A 13083-nucleotide genomic window follows, 5' to 3' on the forward strand; every position below is an offset into this window, starting at 1 on the left:
CACAGAGAGGGTCCCACAAGCCATATGAAATAACATTGACTACCCTGTATGACAGTATCTTTCAAATATTTTTAACCATGACCTACAGTGAAAATTTATTTTATGTTGCAACCCAGTGCACACATATAACTAAAGCAGAAATGTGATGAAAACATCTCTTACTAGAGATGAATTTTAATATTTTCTATTCTATTTCATTTCCTTTTTTCTTTTTTTCTTTTTTAAAAAATGCTGGTTACAACCCTCAAAACTTATTTTACAATTCACTAAATGGTTGACAAGCTGTAGTGTCAAAGGCTCTGCTATAGGTTATAAAGGGGAAATGAAGGCTTTTAATAAGAGCAAAAGGTAACTGTCAGTGATTTAGGTGGGACACTCTGGCAGGGTGGAGCGGATGGGTTGGACGGGAGCAAGAACAGAGGAGAAAAAGGAGGAGGCTATTTTGGTTGAGAAATGAGGGCCCAAACTGGAGGCTATCGAGAAATAGAAAAGAGGAAAGAGAACTAAAAATATTCCGATGGTAAAATTGGCAGGATCCTGTGGATGAACATATGTAGAGGTAGGAAAGAGGAAAACTGCAAGGATAAGCACGAGTTCAAGTAACTCTCTTGAAATCTGCTTGAAGGAATTATTATTTTGTGTTACACTGATAATTTTGTTGTGTAAGACAATCATGCATTTTTTTTTAACAAAGAATGCTATCCTGATCAATATTCTTCTAAAAAATACTGGCTAAAGGAGTGCTCCGATTAGAAAATTGTGGTGATAAATGTAATTCACTTTTATTTAGGACATTTTACAATGACTTACTGAGATGTAGCAATGATTGAAAATCAGGGCAATTTAAGTTGGTTCTGCCAACAATAAAAATAAACATAAGTGAATTAATGAATTTGCTCATAGTTGATTCCTATTTTTTTTGCTGTAATATTTATAAGTATGTCTAAAAGATGCACGTATCTGCCCACCAGATGACCTCTCTCGATGGTGGTGGTTGTGAGTACACGCATTGCTCTGAGCAGACATGTGAGTACCAGCAGATCTTGGCCCTCTATGTGTGGGCACGCACAAATCCTGGCCATAAGAATGACCGCCTTTGCAATCTATGGCCATATCTGGGATTTTCCACACCTCTTTGCATTTGCACGACCTTGGCTTGAATGAGACTCCCTATTTCTGTAGCTGCTGATCAGCCAGCCTGTGAGATTTTCTTCTTATGCCTTTCCAAAAATTACACATATCCTTTCAGGAACAGAGTTCTGGGCTGTTTTGATGTTCTAGTGCTCTCAGTATAAAAAAATGTTAGGTGTGGAAGAATAGTTCAATACTTTCTCACTTGCAAGGGTAACACATCCATACATGCAGATAAAAGCACCAAGAACACTTGCATTCTTATCAGTGCAAAAACCAAACAATTCTAATGGTTTTCTAATCTTGAGTTTAGGTGCACACATTTCCATTGGCAAATTACAGTGGCAAAAAATGTACAAATGTTTTAAAAATGTGGATATTAAATGTGCCAATATTTAAAAATTGTATACCAACTGTCCCTTCTTGGTATAACTTCGTGTTGTATGTGGCTGGAATGCATTTCCAGTTAAAAGTGTCCACTGTACCTCGTGGTCCCGCTGCCTGGCTGCCGTGGCTCTGTTCATATCTTCTGCATCCCTGACATGGTCAAGGGCCTGGTCAAGTGATTCCTGGAGGTCTGACAACTTAGCATTGTAGTCATCCAGCTGCTCCAGGACAACAGGAAACAGAGAGCGAGTATCATTGTACAGCTGCTGCCAACTCTCAGCCTGGCTCAACACTGGGAAGAAAAGGACACAGAAACTCAGTCTGGGCTTCTCCTGTCTCCTCCCATTCCATCTAGCATTTAGCCGGGATGCAAACTTGTCAGACAATGCCTTCTTTAGCAGCAGAGATTGAAGCTATTGTTCACATGTTTTATATTTGGAGTAAAAAAAAAAAAAAAATACTATTTTGGAGGTGTCAGAGCCCCTGGGTGGTAGTCAGTCAAAAGAAGAGATTGATTAGCTTTCTTATCGAGATCATGTTTTATGTGGAAACCATGTCATTATACTATATTAATTATTACCCAGATTATGACTAATTTTACCATATAAAGGGGATTTGGATATACTATAGTTTTACTATTAAAAATAATTGAAATTATTTTGTCTGTTACTGACAAATGATGTTAACAATCATTCATTTTCTGTGTTCTCTCCAGGCAACTGTTTTTTAGTTAGTTCCTTTAGGTCAAATTTAATCACTATTTTGGGTGGAAAGCAGATTAAATGGCAATGATATATTCTTAAACGTTTTATCTCTCTTAGTTCTCTGATCAAAGTTACATGCGTTAGCTATGTGCTGTAATTCTATTTTTCCTCCAGGAAATATCAGTCTTGTTCAGGTTTTGTATTTTCTTTCATCACTATGAGCAGAAGATACAAGTTCAGGGCTGAGTGAAGAAAGTGGTTGAAGATGCATTCCCTAGGCAGAAGGCGGCTAAGTGGGAGATGTCATTGGTCCCATTTCCCCAAGGCAGTCTTGTTAAATTCCTAAATAGGCAAGGAACATGGAAGCATCTCTCTGTGACATTAGAGCTCCACCCTTCCTGACTGCCAGCCTCATCCCGACTCAGAGATGGGGCCTGAGATTCTTCTTTGGTTCTTACTCTCTCTACAGCTTTATATGTTTGCTACTGTAATATGACTTTACGTCAAGAATATGCCTCTTCTAGAGTGTTCACATTTATTGTTAGCAGAAGTTGATAGTGACAATTGTAGGAAAATGATCTAGGACAGGTGTTCCTTACCCTTTTCATGCCATGGGCCCCTTTGCAATCTAGTGAAACCTTCAGACCCCTTATTATAATGTGTTTTAAATGCATGGCCTAAAATGCATAGAATTAAAATGGAGATCAATAGATTAAAAAACAAATGGTTACTGTAATAACATATGTGCTTCTTTATTAATGTATTAAATAACAAGACTTAAAGGTGGGACTGATAACTACCATAATTTTGAATTATTGATGAACTTAATGTTTTGACATAACAGCAACAGCTAAAATATGATATGCAAATCTGTGCATATGCAAATTTTGTTCACTGTGTAGATTAAAATGAACACAAATGCTTTGCAACTCTTCCCAACAAGAGTGTAGTCTATTTCCTCATGCCTTGAATCTGGCTAGTCTTGACCAATACAATGGATATGACATGGTTGAGTTCCAAGACTAGGCCTAAAGAGAACCTACACTTTCCATTCTTGCACTCTTAGAGGCAGCCACCATGTGAACAAGCCTGGGTTCGTTTCCTTGAGGGTAAGACGTGGAGGGAGAGGCCCAGTCATCTTAACTAAGACCCTAGACACGTGAGTGAGCTCAACCACGTCACATGGAACAGAGGTGAGCTGTCCAGGTTGAGTCCAGCCCAGATTACCAACTCATAAAATCATGATAAAAAAAAAAAACAACCCACATTATTGTTTTAAGTGAATATGTTTGGATGGATTGTCAGACAGTAGTAGATAACTGATCCAGAGACCAACTCAGAGGTTTGCTAACACTATTTTGATTTACTGTCTACATGCATCATTAAAGGAAATGTTCATTCCTATTGAGGTTATAAGTCATTCATGGACCTCAGAACATCAGTGTTGCTGGGCTTGTGGCTTTACTGACTTCTCCATATAATTTCCCTAACTGTAGTTCTGGGAATTGCTTCCCGTTATCCTTCCGTCCCCATTTTATATGTTTTCACCAATAGCTAAGTCCCTATTTCTTCTCCTCAGGAGTAAAAGTCAGATTCCTTGTGGAATCTCAGCTATCTCAAAAGCTTAAGGATGGGCCTGGATCTGAAAATCTTGGTCATATAGTCAAGTTGTGCTGAATGATTCCCTGAAGCCGCAGGTAAGTTCTAAATATCTCTCAATATTGGAAATTGGTTGCCTTGATCAAATGTCCAGTGACACAGTGTCCTCTCCTGAACCCACAAAGAAAGCAGACATGTGCTGGGCTCTAGGAGTTGAATACACCTACGTTCATGGGCTTCATCTGCCTCCTCATCCACAAGCTCCCGTTGAGTGAAGAATGGTTGACGGCTTCTAATCTCCTCAAGCATCTTCTGGGCCAACATCAACTTCTCAGAGATTTCCTCAGGGCTAAGTTCCTGCTCCTCCCCATAATACAGCATCTTTTTATTGATCTCTGAAAGGAAGGAAATGATGAGAGAAGGTAGCAAGGAGAGATGACTGGGCATTTTACAGTGATGCCACTGAAAATACAGGCGAGTGAAGGCAAAGGGCAGGGCTGGTCCTAAAATAGAAAGATAGACTCATTGGAAGAGAGCATAATGATGTTCATGCTGCAAATACTGAGGTCGGCATCTGAATTCATCATCTACTCCAGGAGGAAGTAAAACCCGAGGAAATCACTCTTCTTTGCTTCCCATTTGGTGTCTTCAGAATGGGAATGGGATTTAATACAAAGCCTGACCTGATTTTAGCTGTGTCTGGTTTCCATAGTGATTCAAAAACATTAATATTTAAGGCAACAAATCTGGGGTCTTTGATCAACCTTTTATACACATAACTGGAGAAAATGTTCTGAGGTATCTCCTGTTATATGTAGGAAGCATTGGAGATATTAATTGTACTTTAGCCAAGGATTTACCAAAGCTCTAAACCAAATTGAGAATATTCATATCTGTAGTTGTTTAAGTCAGTCTTTCAGATTGTTTTACGGACTAAATATAATATAAAGGTGTGTAAGTTTTTTCTCATTAATATAATATATACCTTTTTTTTTTTGCAGTTACTATTTGCCTTCTGTAATATGACAGCTTGTCAAGATTGTGCCATTATGACTCTGGGTCATTTGCACCCAATGTGCATAAGTAGGATGGAGACTGTTAGAATTGTAGGGACTGCTGAGGCTCAAAGGGATTAGATGAATTTTCTAAATACTAGCAAAGCTGAGTATTTCTCTGACTCCCTCTTTCTACTACCTATGATCAGAAAAAAGTTATGTAATTGCCACCATGGCCTAGGTAGCTCCGGAAAGAAGCATTTTATCTTCCTGGCATAAATGAAATTGTGTGTCTATGGTTTACTATGATCTATGCAATTGGCCAGACAAGATGGGTAAACAAACAATGGTGTCATATAAATCATACCAAATAAGGGCTTGTATTTTATATGGCTAATAGCTTGAAGGTCACCTGTATTTATTTTAGAGATGGTTGGGAATAAGGGACGACATACTATTGGTGTTGTGCAGCATTCCTGAATTGTGAAAGAAAGGAGATAAAGGAGGGAAGAGGTTTTTAATGCTATAAATAAATTATAGGGACACCAAGATATGCTAAAAAACCCGCAAACTTATGAAGAGATTAAACATTCACTTTTCAAGTAAAGTCTAAAATACTAACTCCTGAAATAAACTAAACATAGATATTTTTTCTTTAGAACTATCACTTGTAAAGTTGAATTCTTTGACATTTTGATGCAAATATTATATTTACAATTTTGATCTATTTTATTTTAACCATGACTTGTGTAGATTAGAAGAAAGAAATGCAGACAATAACATGTTGCCTTTGGTGTTTGAAGATTGTTCATCCATTATTATAAGGTAAAAACTAATGTAAATTATTGTTTCCCATTTGCGCTTCTTTTGTAAGTTTTCTTCATCTTTTTTTAAATTTAAATAAAAAAAAAGCGTTTAGATTCTTTCCTAATGAAACACTTTAGAAAATTTGAGTTGCAACAGCAAAGGTGAATTATTTTCTCTGAATGGCTTACTAGGATGCTGGCTTTATTTGCTGCCTAGAGGGTCATTTACTTCTTAATTCGATGAGCTCAGCAATCTCACTTTTTGAAAAAAGTCAATAGTAACTCTAAAATGTTATAGAAAAATAATATTTTATTGGTAGATGCAAAAGCAAGCAATAATGAAGATGAGAGTGGGAAGTCTTTCCAATGCATGCCATTTGTTTTTATTGTATATTATAGACACCAAAGGAAATACAGCAATTGATTAGTCTTGGCTTGGTATACCCCTTTTCTTGGAATATGCTCCCAATACCTCAATATAAAGTCCCTTTATTGCCACTGTGCCCTGAGATGCACTTAGTGTTGTCACCCACCTCTTAATATATAGGATAATAAAAACTATGGAAAGACACACATACTGTATCTTAGCAGACTGTAACCCAAGGAATTCCTCTTTATGTTAGAACAAACAAAATGACCTGTTTTCTGTTGGTAAATGAAAGCTGATTTTCAATGCGTTATTAAGTCTTTAAAATGCAGCCTGCACTTACCAGAGGTTAGAGCACTAACAAGTAAACCTTCAAAGGGGAAGGTAAAATCTACCACAATATTTTAGGGCAAAGAAATCTCATATTTGCCACCTCCCTGCTTTTCTTTTGAATCGGGGACCAGAGCAAGTTGCCTGTCTGGTTTTTGGGAAAGAGCATCGTAGGAACCACTCAGGACAATTTGAATTAGTGGACGGTGCACTGCCACTCTAAAAGCAGTATTTTCACTGCAAATAATTGAGAAAAACGTGACTCCTACTCAACTGTTACCTTTTAGAGACACTATAGCATGCAATTTCCTCTACTGGAAAGATACTTTGGTATTCCATTTCTGTGAAAGGCCTGGAAAGGGAGTGATTCTGTACATTTATTCTTGAAAAGCAACTGATCGTAAGTAGGGATGAGTGCTCAGAAATCTCAGATAAACAAACTTGAAATTCAGACCTCATATGAGGTCAAACCTATAACATTCTAATAACCGTTTCTGGCACATTGTAAGCACTAACAGTAGCTATGATTTTGTATTGATGTTAATAACAGGAATGATTCCTTTCCATGAAGCTGAACCAGAACAGAATATATTTACCTTGGATTGTATCCCTCATATTGTGGGCTTGCTCTACGAGCTGAGTTGCGTGGTTAATGGTATCCATGCTTTCCTTCTGAGCCAGATGGCTCTTTCTTAAAGCTTGACTTTCCTATAAATAATCCATATAAACACCAGATTAAATTTACGAGAAGGGAATGTTGTATGTGTGTATGTAGGCATAAAGTATTCCATAAAGATAAATTTCCCTGGCATGGGAAAGTTCTGTAACATATAAAGCGGTCCCAGAAACCATGCATGAAGGCTGATGTGATGACCAGCTTTCGAATTACAGAAAGCTGTGATGCCATTTCTATGCCATCAGTCACAGTTCATTCCAGACCACCTGCCTTTCATAGGTAATTTACACTTTGAATTTTTACTGTATCTCAAGATGCCAGACTAGGAAGTCACCCATGTCTGTGGATCAGTTTGACATTGTGCTGATTAAAGAACTTAAAGGTTCAAAGGGAAATTTGTCGAGAAAGTCGGCCGATCTTGAAATGCTCCATGCATCCAGTGGCTCCTGGGTGGTCCAACCACTGCTGAAACTGAATTACCACAGAGATTGAAAGGATTATGCTCACTGGGCTAAATGCTGTTTTCAAGGTTGCGCTCCAAATTCTCATCAACACTATTGGCACTTGTGTACAAATAACTGCTGAGGCAGATTTGGCTTAGAGTGCATGGAGCTCTTCTTTGAGAAGCCGACTCCATTCTCTCAACTTGGGAGCTTCTGTTTCAGAGATCTCACAGAGTAGTGGTCAAAATGAAATCCCAAGCTAACTGTGGCTTCTGAAGTAAGGATGTGTGTGGGTGCACGTGTACGTGTGCAATTCTGTGTGTAAGGACAGAAGCAGATCTAAGAAATGTCTCAAGCCAGGACATTGGCTATACACACAGCATGAGGAATGTGTGCTTCCTTTTGGAATTAGAAAGATTGCCTCAGGGGTTATATTTAAGAGGAGAACTTCTTCAGCCTGGCATTTGTGGATGACCACTTGCCTCACCTGGTGCTTTTTTGGCTCGGCTCTGTCACACAGTGCTGCAGTACCTCAGTGGACTGCAGGGTGATCTGTCATGCAGAGTGCTGGTACACCCATTGCACAGTTTTCCTGGGACAGAGAAGTGGCTGGCTCTTTCAAACTTTTCTCTTTTCATCCAGTGTTCTAGCTGGAGAATTATACCATGATTTTACCTGGAATGTTTTTATACTTCCCAGGCAAACCTAAGCAAGTGGTCTTTCATCAAGGAAGACAAATGATATCATAGCAAACACAAGCCCTTGGGGCTCTTCATCAGGCAATTCCGAAGACCCCTCCATACAAAGTTCCCTGCGCCGCAATCAGTCCTTTACCTAAACACTGGGCTTTCTGAATGGAGGTTGCATTCTGAGTCATTGTGTTCCTTCATCCAATTCTTGTATTCCACTTGGTTTGTTCTAATGCTTTCCAGAGAAACAAAATTTGTGGTCATTTTAAAATAAGATGATGCAGAAAATAAGCTGAATCTTATTCTTGATGTCACCCCTCCCCACTTTTAAAAAATATGGACACAATCATTTAAAACACTAAAAAATTTTAACAAGCTGATTTTCGATCTAGTAAACTGAGTTATATATGTCCTTTGATTTTAAATGATAGCTTTGCTGAGTAATCTTGGTTGTACGTCCTTGGTTTTCATCACTTTGAATATTTCCTGCCAATTCCTTCAGGCCTGCAATGTTTCTGTCGAGAAATCAGCTGATAGTCTTATCGGAGCTCCCTTGTAGGTAACTAACTGCTTCCTCTTGCTGCTTTTAAGGTTCTTTCTCTCTTTGTCTTTATCCTTTGGCATTTTAATTATGATGTGTATTGGTGTGGGCCTCTTTGGGTTCATCTTGTTTAGGACTCTCTGTGATTCCTGGGCTTATACTGGGGTGCCAAAAAAATATATACAAATGGACACTTCGGTCAACGTTGCTCAAGCAGTAGTTCTCTGTAATCAGAAGTGTCTGGATTCTGATGGTAACCACTTTGAGCACTTCTTGTAATTGCAGAAGTCCAATGTGACTTGTATTCATCTTTTTTTATAGGTATATATTATTACAATTTTAATACAGTTTTCCTTTCTTAAAACATATATACATTTTTTTTTAACACCCTCTGTTTATCTATTTCCTTCGTCAGGTTAGGGAAGCTTTTTGTCAATATTTTTTCAAATAGGTTATCAATTCCTTGCTCCCTCTTCTCCTTCTGGTACTCCTATGATGCAAATGTTGGTATGCTTGATATTGTCCCAGAGATCCCTTAAACTCTCCTAATTTTTTTGGATTTTTTTTTCTTTTTTGCTGTTCTGATTGGGTGTTTTTGCAATCTTATCTTCTAAATTGCTAATTCAGTCCTCTGCTTCATCTAATCTACTGTTGATTCCTTCTAATGTATTCTTCATTTCAGTTATTGTAGTTTTTATTTTTGCCTGGTTCTTTTTTATGTTTTCTATCTCCATTTTTTATGTTTTCTATCTCTTTGTTGAAGTTTTCCCTGAGATCACCGAGCATCTTTACAACCAGTGTTTGGAACTCTGGGTCTGGTAGATTGCTTGTCTCCATTTTGTTTAGTTTTTTTTTCTGGAGCTTTATTCTTTTCTTTTATTTGGGAAATGTTTCTTTGTCTCCCCATTTTGGCTGCCTCCTTGTGTTTGTTTCCATCTAGGGCTGCTATACTTCCTGGCCTTAGTAGAGTGGCCTTATGTAGTAGGTGTCCTGTGGTACCAATGGGGTAGTCTCCTTGGTCACCAGAGCTGGGTGCTCCAGGTGTGTCTCTTGTGTGGGTTGTGTGTGCCCTACAGTTGTAGTTGAGACTTGATTGCTGTTTGCACATCAATGGGAGGGATTGACCCTCAGGCTGACTTGTTATAAGGACTGGCTCTGACTACAGTGGAAAAACTATTGTGCAGGTGTTAGGTAGAAGTTAGAAAATGTAGGAGAAGGAGGAGGGCTGTGAGGGTGGTCCATAGTGCCTATAGAAAAAGCTCACAAATAGCTTTGATTAACTGCCTCCAGCCACGTATCTGTTTTTACAACAACAGATGACAAGAGGTGGTCTGGAGCAAGACAAGGATCCGAGTCAACAGACCTCTACCCATCTTAGGAGATCATGCCCTCCTGTGAAAGAGTGTGCACCACCTTTTCCCACCAAATCAATATGTAACTTACCCCACCCAGCAAACTAGAAATCCTTGGGAGAAGGGACCGAAGTCTCTTGTCTCTCACCCTCTTGCCCTCTTGCTCCCTCTTTCTGTCCTTCTCACCTTCCACCCCTCTCCCTGTCTCCGTCTTCTTCCTCTCCCCCACCCCCTCTCCTGCTCTCTCACCCACTCTCTCTCCCCCCACTCTACCTTGCCTATGCCTCTCTTTCCCACTTTGGCCAGGCCGGTTTTCATCTCTGAGAACATATCACTAATAAAACCGGCTTGCATATTAATCAGCTTGTTGACCTTTTATTCTTCACTGTGTCGGCAAGAAGAACCGAGACTCCTGTAACTCAGGTACTGACCCTACAGAGCAGGGTTCACTTTACCGGGGCTCTGGTGCCTGCCCAGACTGGCCTTTGGGTGTGTCATCCTTGGAAGTGGCTGGGTGATGCTCCAGCCCAGTCCAAAGCTGGCCACTGGGCTTGCCGGCACTGGGTCCTCCTGGGAGACCTGCTGCAGACCAAGTTAAGTAGCAGCCTGTGCCCTGCCACTTGGCATGAGCCACAAAGCAATTCAGAGTTGGCCACTGCTCACACTGTACTTGGAGGTACCTTGAAAGGCCAAGCTATGAACCAAGGCCAGCTGTCTCTAGTGCCAGAATTAGGGCTACTCAGCCAGTGATATGGGATGCATGGAAGCCAGATGCTACTTGTTTGGGTTTTGTGAACCTTTGAGAGATTTTAGGAAAGTCCACAGCATGAACCAAAGCAAGCTATTTATATGGAAAGCCACTGGAAGGGGCTTGGGTGTGCCCCAAAGTTGGGTGGGGCATGGTCTCAGGGAATCACTAGGGTGGGGCAGATGAAAAGTGATAGCCATTTTGACAGAGACTCAGATATGGCGTCTGTGGGCAGCTGTACATAATGAAGGGGAGGGCTCAATAAAGAAACATGGCTTCCTCTAGTTTCTCTGTCTGGGAGAAAGCTGCCCCTCCAGCCTTAATCCTGAAGAAAGACAACTCAGTTCCTCCCCGTATGTCCCTGGCACCTTTCAAACTGCTTCCCCAGTACTGGAGCTGAGTGAGTGAGACCATCAGCAAGTAAGTTCATGCGCGGTCTCTTAAAGAGGAGCACCCGAAAGTGCAGCCTCTCTCCAGCTCACTCAGCCACAACCTCTGCTGGTTTTCACAGCCAGAAGTAATGGGACTGAAATCCTGGGCTGGGGAGGGACTGGGACCCCTTGCTTCTAAGGGGCACCTCCACAGCTGAGATATCCCTCTTGATCTTTAACGGTCAAAATCAGGTGTGAGACCAGCTTGTTCCTACTGGTCTTGAGGTGGTTTCTTCTGTATGTTCGTATTTGTAAGGCTTTGGTTCAGCTAGACTTCAGGTGAGATTCTCAGTAATGGTTGTTCTGTGGTTCAGTTGTAACTGATGTGGTCCTGAGAGAAGGTAAGCACAGGTTTACCTACTCTGCCACTTTGACCGGAAATCTCGAGGCTCACAAAATTTTGATGTGTGGAGATGACCTACTTTCCTTCCAATCCTAAAGATCTCTTTGCATGCATTGATATGCAGGAAGCTTTTGCTATGGCTGAAGGAGTAGGGAGGAAATGGAGGAGATGGGGGAGATGGAAATGTGGAGGGGATGGTGTAGCACCTTCCTGAGTTATCCTTTGGAGACTGTGCTGTGTGACTTGGGGTTCCTCGGTGTATCATCAAGATCCAGATTGCAAGTGGCAGCCCTGAGAGTTGGAGAAGACCACTATTTCCACTTTTGCTTGTAGCTTAGCACCATACTGCTTTTAGCACGGTGACTTTGTGAACATAGTCTTTGGCACTTTCAGTACAGGCATGATCAGTAGTGGCAAAAGTGAGGCCCCTTTGAACAGTGGTTATTTGTGAACAGAAATGCATGAGCATCCTTTAGGGATTCCCAGAAGTAGGGGGTGGAAAAGGGCTTGTAGGATTTCCCAAAACGGTACTAGAGAACTTGGATACAGAGGTTGGGACAAAACCAATAACTTCAGGATAATGTAATTGTAAGATTGGGGTCACACGATACGGGGTCATGTGATACGTAATTTGCATACAGGGGTATTTTCAAGTTCAAGGGGCATCAATACCGTGATTTTTATCACTGTGGGAACCTACAGTAAAACCATTCATTTTATTTAAGGCCAAACATTAATTCTTTCTTGATACAAGGATTTCTAAGACAAAGATTGTTTAGAATCCTTCAAAGAATCAATCATGGACTAAGGGCTTGAAGGATGCTTGAGAAATCCTTAAGACCAACTCTGGGCATTTGTTTTGAAAAGTTTCAGCAGGTTCTTGCAACATCAGAACTATTGTAGTGAATAACTTTATTTTTGGTAAGACTCAATGGAAACAGCTGGGTGAACGTTCCAGGAGATTTATGATTAACCTTCTGCTTTGGTGGTGTGTTCTTGTTGTCCAGGAGCCTTTTCAACTGATGTTACTTTCAAGCTTGCATTATTTCTTCTCTATGAAAGCCTGCTTAACTTATATCAAAAGTGGGAAAACAGTACAACAAAATGATCAGTAACTCTGTCTGAGCTATGGGAGAAAGTAATCATGGTGAAAATATTTTCTCAACAATTGAGCCACTTTTGGCAAGTTCCAAATACGATACCGAAGTGAAATAATGAGTTTCTCCCAAAGATTTCTTTCTTGGTATCTCCTTTGCAACTTAAGGAATCTTATTGTTCGTCACACGTTTGTGGTTGGATTAATATGCACCATTGCATGGGAATGAAAGACACAATTTTCAAATGCATTTCAAAGTAGCTGAATCTTTCAAGGGTCCAACTAGAGTAATTCACAGTTTTAGAAGCTTCACTTCTTAAAAGCTTAAGAGCTCCAAGGTCAAAAGAGATTATCAGAGTTATTTTAAACTTTATTTTTGTAGAAAATGAGAATTGTTTTTGAAAATAACTTCAAAAGTTCATAATGTTAGTAGTCTGTCTGGAAT

The 13083-nt window shown here is 40.0% G+C and overlaps 1 protein-coding gene across 5 annotated transcripts in view; it reads right to left on the reverse strand.

Moving 5' to 3' along the window:
• Window positions 1–13083, reverse strand: part of LAMA4 (laminin subunit alpha 4) — a 129131-nt gene that overhangs the window by 51323 nt on the left and 64725 nt on the right. For all 5 annotated transcript variants that reach the window (XM_033103105.1, XM_033103104.1, XM_033103107.1 and 2 more), the window contains exons 10-12: window positions 6916–7027; window positions 4049–4216; window positions 1617–1810 (exon numbers count right to left, since the gene is read on the reverse strand). In XM_033103105.1, the coding sequence (XP_032958996.1) occupies window positions 1617–1810; window positions 4049–4216; window positions 6916–7027 (474 nt within the window). The remainder of the gene's footprint in view (window positions 1–1616; window positions 1811–4048; window positions 4217–6915; window positions 7028–13083) is intronic.

This window comes from Rhinolophus ferrumequinum, chromosome 3 (assembly GCF_004115265.2).
Source record: "Rhinolophus ferrumequinum isolate MPI-CBG mRhiFer1 chromosome 3, mRhiFer1_v1.p, whole genome shotgun sequence".
In the NCBI taxonomy this organism is placed as follows: Eukaryota; Metazoa; Chordata; class Mammalia; order Chiroptera; family Rhinolophidae; genus Rhinolophus; species Rhinolophus ferrumequinum.